Genomic DNA, 21,607 nt, shown 5'->3' with positions numbered 1-21,607 from the left:
ATCAGTCAATCAAAATAAAGGCCATTGTTTTCTTTTAAAACGAATTTCTTTTACGTTCTAAAGCTCTAATAAAGCTCAACAAATTTTGGGTCTTCGAATCTTTCCCGAATGAGACCAACGGGAAATGAAAGTAGACAATTAATAGACCAAAATAACCAAAGGTTTTAAAAAAGTTAGCTCGTATTCTTAATTTATATGCATTTTAACTTCTGAAAATATAAAAATTTTCACATATTTTCTCCGATTTAGATGAAAGCCGGGTTTTCTAAACAGGATTAAATTTGATATAGTATACATATATTCTAACATATTTATCCGATTTTAATAATTTTAGACTGTAATTAATGCCTATATAACATAGTTTGCCAAATCTTTATTTGAAATATTATGGTTTTAAAATAAGGATAATGATATCAAAAAATGTCCTTGAGTCAAGGATATCATAAAAACGGTATCTTCCATTTTCATTATTCCTTTACTAAAATTATGCCCCTATTAGGGTTTACAACTCAATTTTTCTGTAGTTGAAATTTAGCTATTTGGTATTATTGATAACCTAAAATTTAAAGTTGAAATTTATTACAACTTTTTTTTTTAAATTTCAACTCAATAAAAGCAGTTGTACAACTCAATTGTTTATAATATTTTTTATGAAAAATCGAAGAAAAGTTTTTTTAAATTGTCTTAAATTTCATTTCAGATGAATAGAATAGATGTTCAATACTTTAGTCGTTTACGAAAAATACGATTTCTGCTCAATCAATCTCAAATAATTTCAATTGAAATGAGTTGTAATTCATAATACCAAAAAGAAGTTGAGTTGTTTTCATTTCAACTCAACTGAGTTGTAAACCGTAAAGCGACATGGCCACACATCAAATTTGTTGCCTCAAACGGTAAGTTTTTTTATTGTGTTAGTGAAAAAAACTCACATGTATATATGGGATGTGAGTTTTTTACAAACGCAATCAAAAACTTACCGTTTGAGTCAACCAATTTGATGTAAGGTTAAATTGACAGTTTTCATACAAAAAATATTTTAACACTTTCACGCACAAAACTAAACCGCTGAAATTTTTAAGAATATGACTTCACTAGACGCTTTATTTTGACGTATATCGATTATTTTTGATGAAAAATGGAAAAAGTTTTTTCGAAGGATATCGTAGGATATTATTATGTTTTGCATAAAATGCTATCAAATTTTAAAAAATAACCTAGTTTTCTTTGGAAATAATCATTAATTGTAGCTCTTAACTCAAAATTACGCTCCAAATCGAGAAAAATCTTGGGACACCGGTGTCCCGTATACGTGAAAGAGTTAACCGGTAGAATATGTATAGGTTAAACGATAACCGGAGATGGTGTTAACGCGGCTTAGACCTTAAGTTATTGAGTAATTTATATACTGAGTTATTTCATTGGATTACATACATATAATATACATAACTATATGGGAAATTTTTTCACAAAATTGCATAGCTTTAATGCCAATAAATTAAAAACTCGAGCTAACTTGTGCTGTGTCCCTCTATCCGAAATTTCTGATAGGGTCACAGATCATAATGATGAATATAACTTCAAAAAAATTAGTGGACATAATTTACAAAGTCTGTCAGTAAAATATTTCCAATAAATTTCATTGAAATCAGACTACGACTTCAACTAGCTCTAAAATAGAGAACCGTCTTCAATTCTTGATACCTGTGATACTATCTGTAATTATGGATAGACAGACATTGCTATCATAAAGCGATTCTAAGGTAAAATGTGTAACAGTGTATAAGCATTAGAGCCCTGTATGAGTGACTTAAATAAAAAATTAAAACATTTGATTTTTTTCAAATACTGTGTTTGACTCACTCATTGTCTTATGAATGAAATGAATAGTATATTTGAAAATAAGGAGTGCTCAAACGATACAAGTAATTAGAGTCTTTGTGTGATTCAAGTCAAGTACTATACAGTGAGTGAATCGAGTGACAGCAAAAAAAAATATGTTCGACAAATTAACAGATTTTTCGAATATTACTTCAAATTTTCGAATAGTCGAAGATAATATAGTAGCGTCATTAACTGTACTTAACACTGACAAATTTCAGCCAATTTGGTCCACGGAAACTGGTTTTATCAGCTTTACGCAATGCATAATTTAAAAGCATACAAAATTTTTCGAACATAACTTCGAATTTTCGAACTTTATTTCGAATATTCGAACATAATATTATGTTGTCATCAATTGTACTCAAGACTACCAAATTTCAACGAATTCGGGAACGGGAACTAGTTTAAACAGCATTCAAAATGTTCACCATTTATTCAAGAAAAAGTTTGAATCGATTCATTCGATTCAAACAATATATTTTGTATTGTTTTAACATAATCAAATTGTTTACTCACTCGATTTAAATGAAGTGCACATTCACTTGATAGTACTCACAACGTTTGAGTATAACAGAACTTTGGAAATACTATTCTAAACAAACAATGAGTTAAGTGCAAAACAGTGAGTCACTCATTGTGTGTGGCAAATCGAGTTACTCATGCAGGACTCTAATAAGCATATATTAACAGATTCTGAGTAAAGTAAAAATTATGATTAATTTGTTATCGGTACAATCTAGTATATTAAGATTTGAAAATATTAGTGCAATTCAAAAATTATGCACTACAGCTCGAAACCAACTAATGATAAGCAAAAATATTATTCAAATTGTAGGAAATTCAATTCTCTGTACACAGAGGAAAAAACTATACGCGCGTGGTACCAAATTGACAAAAAATTTTTCAATAACATCCGTTGTCAAGTATATACATACATACAACAACAACATGTAATGTAGACCACGCAACTTTGTGAATATTGCAACAATTAGTTGTCGCAATCTAAACTTTATGCACATCCATTGTTTAAATGTTAACAAACGTGGTAAGCTCACTATTTACAACGCATTTAGAGCTATATGCCAATTTTCATTTAACTATCTGAAAATTCCCAGGATGCTTTTCGACCCTCCGTTAAAATGAAAAAACAATATACAACCTTAATAACTCTTGAACTAAAATATGAAATTTACATATCGTCACCTAAAACGCAAACGGCCCTATCTAACATTTTTAAAATTTTACAGGAGAAGCAAAAAACTATTTAAATTGAAAAGTTTGTTTCTATTAACGCGATTTATTTGTAGTAAATAAACAAATAGTTTAATAGTGAAATCTATCATTTGTTATGATAGTTGACAATGGCGTATATAAAAATGGATAAATTGGACTTTTTACCTTTAATATTAATGTTTTGTAGATAGGGCCTTTTGTTTTTTGTCAATAAAATCGATAATTATGGTTGGAGGAGTCCAATTTTTGGTGAGGACATTTCTTTTGATGTAATACATTAGAATCAACAATAAAATCGATTTTGAATTATTGGTTAGTTAGGGCCGTTTGCGTTTTAGGTGACGGTATGTATGCATATTTAAGCTCATTTTTTCATTTATCTTAAAAAATGCGATAGGGTTCGAAATTTCAAAAAACGGAGAAACAAGTAAGAAGTTGTAGTCGAACGAGGCCGACCGTCTAATACCCTACACCAGTTATAAAAATAAAATGTGATTTAGTGTTCATAATAAAGAATTTAAGTTGAATTGTACCTTGCTTCAGATATACTTTAGTCATTTTTGTTGAATAAAATTGTGTACATTTATGTCATATTTCGAAGGGGGCTTTTAATAGGGGCGAGGGTTAATGAGGCCCTGTCACCAAAAAATACATGAAGGATAGTATAGAACTTGATTTTGCAGCTTCATGTCGAGATACGAGTTTATTGAACATAATTATGAACTTAAAACCCTATTCTGGGGGTTCAATTGTATGGGGGCTAGGCCAAATATTGGACCGATGTTACCCATTTTCAATATGATTCGTCTCTAATACAATAGATCATTGAATTATCTTCAAAATTGCGACCTGTACTTTGATTACAAGGTTTACAAGCCCTTTTCGGGGGTTCAGTTGTATGTGGGCTAGGTGAAATAATGGACCGATCATAACCATTTTCATAAGGCTTCTTCACTGAGATAATAGAAGACCGTGTACCAAATTTCATTCATTTATCTACAAAAATGCGAGCTGTAGTTTGATTACAATGTTTACTTGGCCGGACGGACAGACGAACATAGCTAAATCGATTCGTAAAATGATTCTAAGCCGATTGGTTTACTTTAAGGTGGGTATAGGACCAATATTACTATGCGTTACAATCATCAGCACAAACCCAATATTCCCTCCCCACTAAAGTGATGTATCAAAAAAAAAATCTGGTAACATAATGCTATAATACAGGGAACAAATTATGGCATACGATATCGATCGAAATCTCCATAATTTGGGCCCAGTTATTGAAATTGCTGTTATGGCTAAAATATCGGATCAGCGAGTAACAAAACTATTATTTATTTCTCTTATTTCCAAAATTGTTTGGAAATTTCTAAACAAAAATATAAAGCGTGATCGAGAACACGAATTTTACTTAGAAATTCGTAAATTCGTAGAAATGTCTGACGTACTGAAAAAACAGTTTTAGATTTTCTTTGTTAAATCTGAATACATCACATCGATAAGAATACATACATAGTTAAATAATAAATTATTAGCTTATCTTTGCTCTAGATTATGGGACATTTCCCATGTAGACGGTAAATATAATAATAAAAAGACCAAGGTTTATAAAATATTTATTTTTTACTTTTTATTTTATTATTACCTCTATAAAAGTTATTGATAAATGTCTTGTATTAAAAAAACGAAAATATATAAACAAAAAAAAAAAAAAAAAAACAATCGCAAAAAAATAAATTCACAAAATATTTAAAGTAAACTACAAAAAAAGATAACTAGTTTGTGTATGTTGTATGTAAGTTTAAATTATGGATGTAACAAATAAACGCTACCTTTTTTCCATTCGAATGCGAAAGTTTTGGGATATTTAGCATTAGATTTCGTAAATCCCTATTTTGTATGTATGTATGTTGCGTGTAGCCATATGTACTTGTTTCAATGTATCAATTATGTAGTAAATATGTATGTGAATAGGTATGTAACTAAAAACTAATATCACAATTTGTAAGAGTGAATCTGCATCTGTGTGGATGTATGTTTGTGTTTGACGGTTTGTATTTATGTAGGGTGTCTTTGTATTATTGTTTGCGGTAGTAAGTAAAGTATGTGATGTAGTCGAAAATAAAAATCAAATAAACATAAAATCCTTATTCTACTTCGATTCTTTCATTCCCTTTGTTTTAAACTTAAAACGTAAAAAAATTTAATTCACTCTTCTCTACAACTCATTGAGTTTTACTTTTCTCCTCTGAGGCATCGTTAGGCTGCTGATCTATAACTTCAAAATCACAAATCAAAGAGAAATGATCCGAGGGATACTGGAAGCTGGGTGTGCGATTTTTACCAATTTCATCACCTTGTGGGAATTCTAAACAATTTTTTACCTGTAAGATACAAATATTAAGTATACATAATTGGTAATATGAGTAAAAAGAGCAGAGACCATAGTATACTTTCTAAAGATTTTACGACTTATATGTCACAATTTGTCATAATTTTACCCAAAAAAGGCTTTTGATTTGTTTAGATATCTCTTCTATTTACTGAGATAATGTCGGTTAAAAATTCTTTAGAAAACTATGATCTAGTCACTGTTTTTTAATTTTTTCAGATTTTGTGGCCCTGTGTAATTTACCTTCAAATTGTCCTTGGTATAGAAAACATAATCTATTGTATGACATACTTCGCCATCTTCACGTATTTTCCAGGTGGTGTATGGCGGCTCATTTTGTATGGACTTTTGCACTTTATCGCAATTGTCTAATTTATCCTTGGTGATATTCTCATTATTGCATTCATCACTTTCAGCTCGTATATCCGAATAGGCACTGGATAATTTCAAAAATTCACAATTCAAAATGGTAGAATAAACAGGTTCGATGGGTTCAGCATTAAAGTCCCCACACAACAGTACAGCACGATCACCAGCAAATTGTTTAACGAAACGTATCAAATCACGACCTTGTTCATTGCGAAGTTTCGAAAGTAATGAACCATGACGAGCCTTAAGATGTGTAGTGCATACGCAAATTTCACGACCAGTTGCTTTAATCTTCAAATTGGCCGCTATGGCTACCTGATTACTTTGAACACGCCAAACTTCTAAAATGCGTGTGTCGAAATTCTTCAATTCAAATTTATCGCGTTTATAGAAAATGGCACAGCCATCGGGTCCATTATTCTCTTCAATATAGAGACAAGGTGAGTCAGGTTTAGGAAAGAAAATGCCTTCGTAGTTTTGTGTACCCAAAATATTTTGAAGGAATTTGTAATGGTCCACTTCCTGTTGAATGAAAAATAGGTTTAATACATATACGATTGAATATGTTAAACTGTAATGGCGATACTTTACCTGTAAGCATATTATATCGGGATTATTTTGTAAAATTTCTTGTACTATTAGGAATTTACGATTTTCCCAAGTTAAAGCCTCTTCGGGACATCGCACAAAGCCATCATTATTTTGACCAAGAGCTGAGAATTATTAAGAAAGATTTCAAATTTAAAAATAAAGCTTAATAAGAACTAAGAAAAATAAAAAATGTTGTATTGATCTCTAAACCAACAGAGGCACCATACTTTGAAAACCTCTGGACCTGCTTCCGATGAGTTTAAGATGTCCAATTTGTAATCTTAAAATTTTACATAAATATATACATACATATGTATGTTGGTCTATAAAATTTTTCAAAATAAATTTCAGTTTCAATTCAACATTTATAAAAACATCCAATCATTTAAATTTATCTCAAAATTGTTACAAATAAAATATATGCGCATATATTTTGAGAATAAATTAGAAATTTAAATCAATCCCAATGTCTACGCAATATCCTGTCAGTTACGTTAACAACGATATATACAAACTTACTTTGTGATAAAAGATTCCATTGCAACAAACGTATATGATTTGGATCCGATATGGGGGCACTGCATACTGTAGTCATTCGTAGTTGTATAAGTTTAGGCAATTTGCAGTAGCACAAAAAAGACAATAGAAAATTTACATTAATTCAAAACCAAATTGTATACAACTTACAATTAAATGTAAGTAAGGTAATAATATTCTAAATATATTCGAATCTTAAACAATTGTATAAAGACAAAAAAACAATTTTTTACCTCGAGATACAGTATCTAATTTGAGACAACGCAAACCATCTGTTAAATCTGATGAAACCATTTGAGCAGAAAGTGTAGACAAGGGTTTCAAAAAGAAACGTGTTAGTAGCGGCGGCTGATTCTCACCACGTAAATGTTTGCAATGTTGCAGAAGCTCTGGAGTGCTTAGACCTTTGGGTATCACTAGACTATCATCTTGCGAATCGGAATTATTTATTTTTGGGGCCGAATTAAATGAACCCATTCTGTAAAATACAAAAAAGGGAAATATTAAAAACTAATATTTATAATTGTATTTAATAAGAAACTATAGAAACATAATATTAGTAAAATAACAAAGAAGCAGACAATTAATTATAAATATAAAAAAAACAGCAAACACTTGCATATTTAATTATTACAAATATAGAATATCATACAGAAAGTAAGTCCACAATGACAATGTTACTATGTCAAACTTAACCACATGTATGTATAAATAACTTTAACAAAACAAATAAAAATAAAACGTCTTAAATTTGAACAGGCAAAAACGATTACATTCTTGCTAAGCACTGCCTTTACAGCATATACTCACAAGGTCGGGGTTCTAAATATTATCTTTTTTAAATAAATAGTTATCATAAATAGGGTGTGACTATTACGCGTAGACCCTAAATTCATATTACTGCCAGACACTTTACTGAAATTACAAATGATATCACACAAAATTAAAAGTAAACGCCAAAGTCAACTTGTCTCAATAAGTACTAAATACTAATATTATATTACTAATAGTACTTAATTTTTAATCAAATTGTTTATAAGTTTTATTTAGTGTAATTGTTATCAAATTTTAATTGAACATAATTTTTTTTATGGAATTTTACTATAAAACACACTCAGAGTCATGATAAAGAAATTGTCAGCAACCGGACAGCGATTAAATTTGTATGCATTTTGAAATGAAAACAAAAAGAAAGTATAATCGGGTATACACGTACGTATAATACTCTACACTAGTATATTTTGATTAGGGAATTATTCACATCCATCTTTCATAAAACGTCATATAGAACAGATGTATGAGACTTAAAAATTTGAATGTTGTTCTTGTGTGTTGGACAGTTATAATATTTGGTATATACTAAATTAACTCCGACGCCATAGAATTTACAGGGACCTAAGTCAACTTACTTAACTGACACTGTCTCGGGATTTTTCCGATAATTTTGGAATCTGTATTCCCAGGGAAATGCATCGAGCATGATTGACGAATGGGCTACGGAAGAGATGGTGGACGTCGGACGTTAATTTTAAATTCCGACGTTACGGACATAGTTAGTGTAGGGTATACCAAATATAGCAACTTAAAACTTTCTTTAACAGCCATGCGGACTTTACAACTTTATAACTCCAAAACTACCTAACAATAGAAACATTTTATTTTATCCCCTTCACCTTCGTGAGAAGGGTATATCATGTTGTTATTCCGTTATTTTATATTTTTCCAATTCTATATTATATATATATATATATATATATCTATATATATGTATGTTCTGGAACCTTATAGATAGCGGAGTCGTTTAAGTCATGTCGGACTCGGAAAACCTCGGAATCCTTCGGGAAGTTTTTATATAAAATATACCCTTCGTGAGAAGGGTATATATAAGTTTGTTATTCCGTTTGTAATTTCTATAATATAATTTTCCGATCCTATATAGTACACATACATGCATGTATGGTCTGAAACCTTGCAGATAGCGGAGTCGATTAAGCCATGTCGGACTGTCTGTCTGTGGTCTCTTAAAATTAATTTTCTGAAGACCCCAGAAATCCTCGGAATCCTTCAAAAAGTTTCTAAAAAATCAGCAAAATCGTTTTTTTCTTGGACTCAGGGAATGACCCCTACTTATGCAGTGCATTGTGTTGGAACAAGGAAAATAGGTTGTGGGAGGGAGGATAGAGGGAGTAGTGTTTGATTTAAACTTTTTCACATTTAAAGTGGCGGGAAACACTTCTGCAGGAAGTTTTTTTTACACACGAACAGTGCGGCTGAAGAATGCATTTTCCCTGTAATGTGTTGTGCGGTCCATTGTTCATATGTAAATAACAGAGATATGAGCAAAAATCGCAGACAACCTCCGAAAATTTTTGACAAAAATTTTGACAAATTGACAAAAAGAAAAAACAACAACAACGTAAAGCTTCATATGGTATATGTTGTTCTGGTGCTTAGTTTGTTAGTTTATAAAAACAAAACGTAACGCATAAAGCTTTAAGTTGTTATGTATTGCCAAAATCAAGGATGGGAAATTGTGCAGAAATGGTGAAAATAAATATTTTTCGATTTGCTTTTAAATTCTTTTGGATTAACAAAACATATTTTCTACAAGGCAAGCATAACTCAAAAAATATCGAGAAAAACGGTTTTGAATGTTTTATGAATTTTTACTTTATCCTAAAATTGTTTTGGTTAAGAAATGAGTATACCTATAAAAATTTCGATTGACCATAATAATAAATATGATATGTAAACTTAAAGGATATGTAAACTTAAATAAAGATATAATTTTTAATAAATGTAAATAATAAATAATACAAACAATCAATTAGAGTTATTTATTAAATCAGTATGTCACATTATGGAATTACCCATATGTCAATGAAGGCTGTGCCAAAATTTTGACAACAACACTTTACACATTTATTATTACATTATACATTTGCTTTCGATCACAATTACTTACAATTTTTTCTGGGTGTACATTTACCCCAATAAACATCGATTCAAACCTGTGAATATTTTTGAAAATTTTCTTAACTAAATAATGTATTTTCCAAATTGTTTTCAAATTTTAAAGTTTAGCCTTTGAAATAAACATGATAATTTCAAAAAACGCTTAAAAAAATATAATGTGTGATATTTATAAAATTTTCAAAGTTTTGTTTTAATTGAACTTAGAAAAGTTTCTTTCAAAAAATAAATTATTTTAGAAAAATAAAAACAGAACATTTTTTCTACAGCAAGGGAGCGAAAAAACGTTAAATATAGGAGAAATAATCGGAGATATAAAAGAAAAATATGCTAAAATAAATGTATGAATGTTTTATTTTCAGGTGATGTAAAAAAATATATGAATTTTGCAATAGTTAGCATTACAATTAGGGTTTGAAATATGTATGAAAATAATAATAAAGAATACTTGAAATACGTTTGAAAATTTTTTTAGTTTCAAGCTTACCTCTAGCCTTTTTTTAAATTTGAAATACATTTGAAAAATACGTTTGATTTCTAACTGCCTTTTTGTTTGAGAAGGCCATAATTTTCCATTTGAAAACAAAAATTTTCAAATTTGTTCTCAAAGGCTATGTATGAAATTTGAATAGGTTTTCAAATACACATTTACATCATTTCAAAGGTTTTTGCTTATTGGGACAGTATTTATACGAACACACTTGCATTTAGATTGTATTACAAATATAAATTTATTAAAACTGAGGTTCAAGAACTTTTAAATGATTCATACAAAATATCGTTTATCTAGTGTATTTGAGTTTTTTTGTCGCTTTTGTAATTAATATTGAAATCGGAAGTTTAATAGATTTATAGCAATATTTTTGTTATAATTAACTAATAATTTTTTATCTTTTAAATAGAACAACTTGTTAGCTTTTTGAATTTTCATTATAGACTAACAGACTTATTAACTGACAGCGACGTCTTCGTCGCTATTTGTTTGTCTAAAATTTGTTTAAACTACAGTTTGTATGCCTTGTGCTGCTGTCATTTGTTTATGACGTCAATTTTAATATAAAATAAATGTTCTTGCTATAAAGAATACTGTTTCATATACAATTATCTTTACCGCATGTTAGTATTTTGGAATTTTTGTTATTCATTCAAATAGAAATATTTTGCTGACACTAGTAACGTAATAACTAATTGAAAGAGGTAAAATTTTAACTGTTAATCGTAAGTGACGAAAAGGTGGTTAGGTTTATAAAAGTTTGACAGCTTTTTATTTGAATACTCATATAACAGGTATTGTCAACTATTCAAATTGGACGAACAGATTAAGACGACATTGAAATGTTGGAACATTTTCTCTGTCATTGCCAGGCTACGTCCAGAAAACTGAGTTTTCGAACATTGGCCAATCATTCATTTCATAGATCGCCTTATAAAGTTTTTCCACCCACTTGCATAAATTATAACACGCAGCATTTATAACCTAACCTAATAAAGATAGTGGATAACTATATTATTTTCTGTGACCTCCGATAGGTTAGTTGTTAGTGTTTTAGTCAGGTAGACCGATCCCACCTGGGCATTGGTTAAGGTGCGCACAACAAACCCTATAGAGGCCTAGATGTATTTCTTCTTCTTCCTTTCAAACTAACTAACTAACATATTATTTTCGTCACGATATTTTGAGGCATGGTCCATAATAGGACCTTGCTTCTATATTAGGCCGTCTGGCGATAATTCGTTTAAGAATAAACCAGTAGGAGTATTACATTCCGCTATGCTGAATCTTATATATCCACCATCTAGACATGTGTAATAAATGTTATGGTAATTTCGAAAGGCGGCCCTATATGTGAATCGATCCTTTCGTCATATAATAACTTATATATTATTTTCTGTGACCTCCGATAGGTTAGTTGTTAGTGTTTTAGGTAGACCGATCCCACCTGGGCATTGGTTAAGGTGCGCACAACAAACCCTATAGAGGCCTAGATGTATTTCTTCTTCTTCCTTTCAAACTAACTAACTAACATATTATTTTCGTCACGATATTTTGAGGCATGGTCCATAATAGGACCTTGCTTCTATATTAGGCCGTCTGGCGATAATTCGTTTAAGAATAAACCAGTAGGAGTATTACATTCCGCTATGCTGAATCTTATATATCCACCATCTAGACATGTGTAATAAATGTTATGGTAATTTCGAAAGGCGGCCCTATATGTGAATCGATCCTTTCGTCATATAATAACTTTTGAGCTGAACTTTGGTATAGATGCTTTAATAGCGGTTGGGTCAATTATGGACCGAGCTCTACAGAATTATAAAAGCAACTAATATCTCAAATTAACTAATTTTGTTGAAATTTTTATATTAATTTTATCATTTTTTTTATCGATTTATTAATTATGAAGTGATTTACTGTATTGGGGCTAGGGTCAATTATGGACCTATCGAAAGTCGGCCCTATATATGGAACAATCCTGCAGTCATTTATAAACTTTTAATGTGAATATAAGGCCTATCTTCGGAATAGGGTTTTTAAAGGGAATTGGGTTAATTATGGATCGGGCTCAACAGAATGATTAATTATGGACATATCATAAAGTTGCTATAAAACTTATTTATGCCGAATTTCGTCGATAAACTTGTACTTACTTTTAAACTAATTATAAACATTAACCATTCATAAACATTCATTCACAAAACTATACCGCTGGACTTTTTATGGATATGACTTCTCTACTCCGTTTATTTTGACGTATATTGATAAGGATATTATACTTTTCAGAATGCAGAATGCAATTCTAAAAAATAACTTAGTTTTCTTTAGAACCATTTACCATTTACTGAAGCTGTAAACGGAAAATTACGCTCTAATATAAATCCCAAACCCAAGTTTGTTACAGGATTTAACTTTTTTGAGTGTTTCAACTGTATTCCGGATTCACAACAAAGAGGACTAGGTGAAACAGTGTACCGATTTTACAAAAAATTACAGCGCTAAAGCTTCTCCTGCTGGAATTCTAACGTGATTTAAACAGAGGGATGAATATGGCAAGATCGTCATAGAATCTAATAAGGACCATAACATACACATCTTTGTTGATGGTAAATAAATAAAAATTAAGCTGAGCTATTATATTCTATATATATATATATATATATATATATTTTTTTTTTTTTCTTAATTGTTGGTTTTTCAAAAAAATGTACTTTAAACCAAAAGAAAAAAACTTCGTCACTTTACAGTCAAACAGGATGATGACATTAATTAAAAGAAACATTGAACCCACTGCATATCATCTATAAAAAATAGAATTTAAAATTTTTTACCATTAAAATATTACATTCTTGATCAGACTTCATAAAAATGTAAACGAAAGTAAAAGAAATCTTGTTTCGAAAATATTTGTTTCATCTTTCAATTTAGAATCTGTTAGAATCTGAACTTGTTTCTGTTTCGTTTTATTTTGTTATAAATATCGATATAAAATCGGTCAATGTATTCAAATTTTATATATAATTAATTATAAGTATTTAAATTTCTTCAAAACAAACAAAACAAAACAAATTTCATTGCAAATACCTGTTTTTTTTTTAAAATCTCAAAGATCAATAAATTGTGAAAAAATGTTTAATGTTCTCTTAAGTAAAGTTAATTATTTAATAATTAATTTGCTAATCATTTAGATAAAATTAAATTGTGTGTCGATAGTATGGTGAGAGATTTTGATTGATTAATACCTGGTCAACATGACTTTTTGCAAATATGCTTTGCGATCATTCTTGCATGGTGGTTTGCCGGCACGTTTTATTTCCAACGATTGTTCCATATTTGACATTTTGACGTTTTTTGTTGTTGATTTTTATAAAATTAAAAGTATATAATTTTAAAGAAGTGTTTAAATCACAGGAAGAGTTTTTATATATTTTTTTAGTTTTAGTTTATTCACACAGCAGTTTCACTTTTACTTTTTAAGATTTAGGAGTAATTGCAAAATAATTTTAAAATTGCGAAAAAACAATTTTTAAAATAATGTGTGGATTTTGGAGAGAAGAGGAATTTGTTCTTGAGCAAACCGTTCTTGAAAGAGGTTTTTATAAAACTGATTTTGCTGAAATGTGAAATATTAGAACGGGAACTGGTTGAATTTATTTTTTGTTTTGTTTTGTATTTTAATTTTTTTGTTACTGCTGCCGTTTAAAGATTTTTGTTTTTATTTATTTTTTTTTTTATTTTAATGTACATACAGATATTGTATCTTGTATCTCACGTGCGCCCTCAACGAAAACGAAAACTACTACAAAAATGTATCAGTGAATAGCAATCAGGCGGTATGAGAGTGTAAATTTTGAGTATCAATAGAATTAGCTAAAGGAAAATAAAACAATATAGACAAAAAATAAAAACAAAAGCAACAAATACAAAAACTATATATGAGAAAGAAGTTGAATTGACATCTTGTTTCAATAGTCTTAAAAAACTTTGTATTTTCTACAGACAAATCGCTAGACGCTTAGAGGGACAAATCTACATATTCTCAACATATTGTATTCGATCGTACTTATTGCTCGTACATATTTTGGAGTTTAGTTTTTTTCCTACTTATTTTATTATTGTTAAATGCCTGTTATTTTTTCTTTTCTTTTGTTTGCTATTGTCATTATTCAATAAGCTTTATAATAGTGCAAAAAAATACATTTATGCATGATCATACTTTGTGAAATAAATATAAGAGTGCAAAAAGGGTTAAAACTTTTTAACACTTATTTTTAAGATTAGTTCATGCAGAATTCTAACATTGCATGAATTACGGTGTTTAGATACATTTTAAGCAGAGGTTGCGTTGTAAACTTTTTGATAAATGTAAGAGGTTTAAAGTAGAATGGACCGTATCTATCTATCTATTAGATGAGTTTATAGATCTTTACGTGTAGAGTCCACATGTCCTATCAAGAGCCTGCAACACGGCAGGGGCATCACTAGTTGTGAATATATAGTTACTATATATTCACAACTACTAGTCTATCTATCTATCTATCTATCTATCTATCTATCTATCTATCTATCTATCTATCTATCTATCTATCTATCTATCTATCTATCTATCTATCTATCTATCTATCTATCTATCTATCTATCTATCTATCTATCTATCTATCTATCTATCTATCTATCTATCTATCTATCTATCTATCTATCTATCTATCTATCTATCTATCTATCTATCTATCTATCTATCTATCTATCTATCTATCTATCTATCTATCTATCTATCTATCTATCTATCTATCTATCTATCTATCTATCTATCTATCTATCTATCTATCTATCTATCTATCTATCTATCTATCTATCTATCTATCTATCTATCTATCTATCTATCTATCTATCTATCTATCTATCTATCTATCTATCTATCTATCTATCTATCTATCTATCTATCTATCTATCTATCTATCTATCTATCTATCTATCTATCTATCTATCTATCTATCTATCTATCTATCTATCTATCTATCTATCTATCTATCTATCTATCTATCTATCTATCTATCTATCTATCTATCTATCTATCTATCTATCTATCTATCTATCTATCTATCTATCTATCTATCTATCTATCTATCTATCTATCTATCTATCTATCTATCTATCTATCTATCTATCTATCTATCTATCTATCTATCTATCTATCTATCTATCTATCTATCTATCTATCTATCTATCTATCTATCTATCTATCTATCTATCTATCTATCTATCTATCTATCTATTAGATGAGTTTATAGATCTTTACGTGTAGAGTCCACATGTCCTATCAAGAGCCTGCAACACGGCAGGGGCATCACTAGTTGTGAATATATAGTTACAAAATTCTATGTAATAAATATTATATTCAATAGAGCTCGGTACATAATTGACATAAGCCTAAGTAGACACCCTCTTTATTTGCATATAATTTAATAACTAAAATATATTTTGATCTAAAAGAACTTGTAACCAAAAAAGGTAGGTAGACACACAAAAGTGAAAAATGTGCCAAAACGATTTATAAGTTTTTTGATACGACGAATAAGAATCGTTACTATTTTCCCCACAATTATTAAACAAGGTGTAATATACTGTCAATATTGTATTGTATTAATTTCAATAAATATCTAGATACATGAACGTAAAAAACATCTTTTCATATACGTTACATTCTACGATTGAGATGCTCCTGTTTATTATACAGAAGATAAAGAGAATCTTGTATTGAATTGTTTTGTATTTTTAATTGTTTTCAAAAACAATTGTTTATGTTACGAGTTGTACTCGCATTCTTCTTGCTGTTTGTTGCTTTTATTGTTATTTTGTTTATTTATGCAAATTTATTATAAATAAAATATTTTAATAGAATCTATGTTCATAATTATTTATTTATACAAAAATAAAAAAAAACAACATCTTTTGTATTTGAATTACTTATTTTTCTTTTAAATTTGATTAAAAATTCTTCAATGAAAAACAAAATGAAAATATCACTTTTTAATCGAGTTAATTAAATTTGTTTATGTCTGCAACATGCATGGAAAAATAAAATTCTGAGATAATATGTACTACTAGATTATAACAAAAAGAGCACTGTTTACGTTTAAAGCACTAATTTTCCGCTAGACTACAGACTACACTATAAACTATACTATAGACTAGATTATATACTGGACTAAACTATATAAACTAGATTTGACTATAAACTAGACTAGACTAAACTATAGACTACACTATAGACTGGACTATAGGCTAGACTATAGACTAGACTATAGACTAGACTATAGCCTAGACTATAGACTAGACTATAGACTAGACTAGACTATAGACTAGACTATAGACTAGACTATAGACTAGACTATAGACTAGACTATAGACTAGACTATAGACTAGACTATAGACTAGACTAGACTATAGACTAGACTATAGACTAGACTATAGACTAGACTATAGACTAGACTATAGACTAGACTATAGACTAGACTAGACTATAGACTAGACTATAGACTAGACTATAGACTAGACTATAGACTAGACTATAGACTAGACTATAGACTAGACTATAGACTAGACTACAGACTAGACTATAGACTAGACTATAGACTAGACTATAGACTAGACTATGACTACTAGACTAGACTATAGACTAGACTATAGACTAGACTATAGACTAGACTACTAGACTATAGACTAGACTATAGACTAGACTATAGACTAGACTATATACTAGACTATAGACTAGACTACTATACTAGACCATAGACTAGACTATAGACTAGACTATAGACTAGACTATAGACTAGACTATAGACTAGACTATAGACTAGACTATAGACTAGACTATAGACTAGACTATAGACTAGACTATAGACTAGACTATAGACTAGACTATAGACTAGACTATAGACTAGACTATAGACTAGACTATAGACTAGACTATAGACTAGACTATAGACTAGACTATAGACTAGACTATAGACTAGACTATAGACTAGACTATAGACTAGACTATAGACTAGACTATAGACTAGACTATAGACTAGACTATAGACTAGACTATAGACTAGACTATAGACTAGACTATAGACTAGACTATAGACTAGACTATAGACTAGACTATAGACTAGACTATAGACTAGACTATAGACTAGACTATAGACTAGACTATAGACTAGACTATAGACCAAACTATAGACTAGAAGATATACTAGACTATATACTAAAATATACTAGACTATATATTAGAAAATAGCCTACAAACTGGTCTATTGACTATGCGGACTACTTACCAAAAGTTTATAAATTAGAAAAAGTATTGATAATATTGTGTACTAAAGTACTAAATTTTCCATGCCTGGTCTGCAATATAAACATTATATGGTGAGCACAGTATTGTTCGAAAACTTAGCAACTTTTGATGAGAGTGTAATTTAAATTAAATAAATTTCCAGTATATTCTATTTAAAAAGATAAAATAACTCGATTGGTATTTTAAATGTTTCTCTCATTTACGAGAAAAAGGAGTTTAAAAAAAAAAAAGAGAAGACTCAGGCATAAATGCCTATAAATACATAGACCGTGTTACTTTCTTTAAATTTAATATATAAGTATCTGATTTAACTGTCAGCAAAAAGTTTCTAATGGTTCGTGCAATACTGTATCAAAATAACGTTTTTTATATTTAATTTAACATTTTTTTTAGTTGAACTTATCTTTTTGACAGAATATATTGATTTTGGAACAATAAATTACCAATTCTCTATTTTGATTTTTGAGTTTAAGGAAGCTTTAAGCTTCATATGTATGTAAAACTTTGGTTCAACCAAATGTATAAATAATTAATATCTTCTGAAAATCTGCACTTTTTGCCAAACACACTTTGATTATCGTTTTTTAATTAAGTTTAATATTTGTTTTAAAATATGACATCATTTCGTTTTTTTTAAGAAAAATCACCAAGAGTTATTGTAGTCTCATTACAAAAAATGTAAATAAATAAATTCAACTTTACCTTGGGATGGGTACAGCAACACGGCGTGTAAACGTTCTTGAGGTTACAATTAAACGTGATGATTTTAATAAAAACTCCATTTTTGTTGTTGTAATTTTTAATTAGTTATTAATAATGATTAATTATTTAGGTTTAAAAAAACGAATATAATAACGAAGTATTTAATACTTTTAGTAGGTCCTTGCAAATTGTGATTCTTAGGGAATCGTATTTTTTGTGAGTTTTTAATTACCAAACACAAAACACGTTAATAAAAAACGTTAATTTTTTAACACTGTATTATTGCATATAAAAAGTTAATTGGACCATATAAAGTGATATAGAAATTGACAATATCATAATGTCAAATAAACGATTTTGTGACAAATGTTCCTAAAATGAAATAAAATTGCATTAATAATTTAATTATTACTATTTAATTTAAATCTGTTACCATTGTAATGCCTTTATATGCTTATAAATTTAAACAAAAATTGCGGAAAATTTTTTAAACATTTAATATTTTTAAAAATTCATTGTGCTTTTGTTTCAGACACAACGACGTTAGAAATTAAACTAATGTCTGATAATAAATGTAAAGTTTTTTTTGCATGTTTCTATAAAACATCTGTAGATTATTAAATATTTTCCTATTATTTAAAATTTATTAACAAATCTTATCAGTCTTGTCTAATAAAAAAACCTAGACGATTTTTTAAATATTATAAATGAGATATTTTCTTATCACAAATTCATCTAACATTATCACTTGTCTCACTTACATTAATTGTAACTTCAAGGTCATTACAAATCACTCGTTTAATTGTACTTATCATTTAAAATACAAATGTATGTACAATGTCCATATGTATGATGGAAGTTAATTGCAAATTAATTTGCTAGTTTAAGCAGAAATTCTTAAAAGGGATCATTTGAGATAGCCCCACACTACTCTTTATTATAAAACTTATCGAACCACGATTGAAAATCTTTAATAGTAAAATCTTAAGCAAAAAGCATATTCATGAAACAACTGTGCAAACTTGTACACTTGCACAAATGGATTATTGTGCAAATATGCACAGTCAAATATATTACAGTTGTGCAAATAAATTCCTATTTTTTTGTGATAAATTAAGTGGAATGTTCAAAATGCACAAATTGCACAGTTTACGAAGCTATTGAACGTTTAAATGAAAACCCTTTAAATGTATATTAATTATAAAATTCATTCGTTCTAAAATCGTATAAAGTGTTAAAAAAAAGTAGGTTTATTTTCACGAAGGACTAAGCCAATGGCTAAAATCGGTCTATTTTTCATCTAGCTTCCATACTACTGAACCACATTAAAATGTTTTTTTTTAGCCCATAATTGTGTTGAATATGGTTGGGTGGTTTTATACTTTATGTATATGTTTAATACATATGGGGGAGTTCATGTCAAGTGCCCCAACTTTTGAAACATATGATATGTATGTAGTTTTTTACAAGCACTGATGACCCGGCTGATTTTTTTTTATTATGGACCAGGAAAATAGGTTGTGGAGGAAATAATTCTACACAAAATTTGTTCCTCATACGAACAGTGCGGCTGGAAAATGAATTTTCCTGTAATGTGTCGTGCGGTTCCCTGACCAATCTACCACAAATGGATGTATTCTTGAAGACGTGTGTTACGTAAAAATATACGGGTATCGGAATACGTTCTCTAATTTCAGAGGAACACATTCCATTGCAATAACGATAGAACAGTGAATAGAGTTGGATACGCGATCGAATAGCTCCACAATAGACTTCGAAGCTCCGGCCCATATGTGAGAGTTGTATATTATTTTCGAACGTATATAGGTTATGTAAATATTAAGGAGATCAGATGGAGTGAAGTATGTCTTACACCGTTTTATAAAACCGAGACACTTGAATGCTTCTTTCGATACTTGAGAAATGTGTTTTATTCAGTGGACACCTATTTCAGAGGAACACATTCCGGCACGATACAGAGTGCTGAAAAGGTTAGCTAATAGACGAGCTAGCGTCGAAGAGCGTTGCTTCAAAACCAGTGCCGGTATGCCATCTGGTCCAGGAGACTAGTTTATGTTGAGATTCGCTCAAACCTTTTTAACGACATGTACTCGAAAGATTATATTTGGCATAGTTACTGATACCCTTTCGAGCTCGGGCATTGGTTGATAGCTTTCCGGCAACAATAATTACTTGCGAAAACTCAACTACAAGGTTAGCTTTATCAATCGGCTCAGTGAATGCGTTTCATTTTGGACGTTTTTGTTATTGCGCCAAATTCTGAAAGCTAAATCTCTAGATTTGTTTGCGTTTTTGCACTTCCGTTTAATAGAAGTTTTTTTTATAGAATGAATGTTTTCATTCCTAGCATAATTATATTTTCGACCATTCATGACATTGACATTGAGAAGTTGTAAAGTTCAGAAAGCGAAAAGGAGGCAGAGATGGTCCAATGATCCCAATTTCCGAGAGGTGCAAGAACATCCACTTCATACTTGTCAAAGTGAGAAAAAGGTCGAGGGTATTATTTCGGTGCCATTCAACACTTGAAATATGGTTGGTTGGTTTATTCACTAATTGCGCAAGGTGATTGTGAACGGCGAATAACTCAACATATTGGCCAACTGGAGTTGTATGCTAGTATAATGTTATCTTTATAATTTATTGCATTGCCCTTGATATGACTTTCGAACAATTGAAAAAAGTCGAAAGTCGAACAGTCGAAAAATTACTTTTTAAATAAAAGACGAATTTTCAAAAATATAACACATACAAAATCAATTCAAAAATATGGACATTACGTAAATACTTTCCACTTTTTTCAGAATGACTCAATGGAGCATTGACATAATTTTGATCTTGTTGAGTTCTAGTTTACTGAAATCTAATTAAACTTAAGAAAAGTTGGAATATTCGAAAGTCGACTTATTGAAGATCTAAGATTTAAAATTCCTATTTTAATATATCAAACATTTAAATTCAGCTTCTTGAATGATTCGTTTAAAAGAACATTTGGTATAAAAAATAAATATAAAATTTTTTAACAAATCAGAATAACATTCGTAGTATCCCCGTTAAAATAGTT

General features: G+C 29.5%; 1 protein-coding gene across 8 annotated transcripts in view; it reads right to left on the bottom strand.

Annotated features, from left to right (window-relative positions):
- Window positions 1-5,032: 5,032 nt before the first annotated feature.
- The window catches only part of LOC119601234 (nocturnin), a 40,130-nt gene continuing 23,555 nt past the window's right edge, over window positions 5,033-21,607 (bottom strand). For 4 of the 8 annotated variants that reach the window (XM_037952533.1, XM_037952450.1, XM_037952611.1 and 1 more), the window contains 5 exons: window positions 7,240-7,484; window positions 6,989-7,054; window positions 6,470-6,591; window positions 5,753-6,400; window positions 5,033-5,501 (listed from right to left, as the gene is read on the bottom strand). In XM_037952533.1, the coding sequence (XP_037808461.1) occupies window positions 5,343-5,501; window positions 5,753-6,400; window positions 6,470-6,591; window positions 6,989-7,054; window positions 7,240-7,484 (1,240 nt within the window). In that variant the 3' untranslated portion in view covers window positions 5,033-5,342. Of the gene's footprint in view, window positions 5,502-5,749; window positions 6,401-6,469; window positions 6,592-6,988; window positions 7,055-7,239; window positions 7,485-7,816; window positions 7,922-13,720; window positions 14,133-18,522; window positions 18,895-21,607 lie in introns of those variants that run through there. The other 4 variants (XM_037952238.1, XM_037952381.1, XM_037952313.1 and 1 more) reach the window with 4 other exon arrangements.

The sequence above is a fragment of the Lucilia sericata genome, unplaced genomic scaffold (assembly GCF_015586225.1).
Source record: "Lucilia sericata isolate MDLA Ls3-8-SP2 unplaced genomic scaffold, ASM1558622v1 Contig000000F_arrow, whole genome shotgun sequence".
Taxonomy (NCBI): domain Eukaryota; kingdom Metazoa; phylum Arthropoda; class Insecta; order Diptera; family Calliphoridae; genus Lucilia; species Lucilia sericata.
Note: the sequence above shows the minus strand (reverse complement) of the source record. Positions and strands in the feature narration are given on the sequence as shown.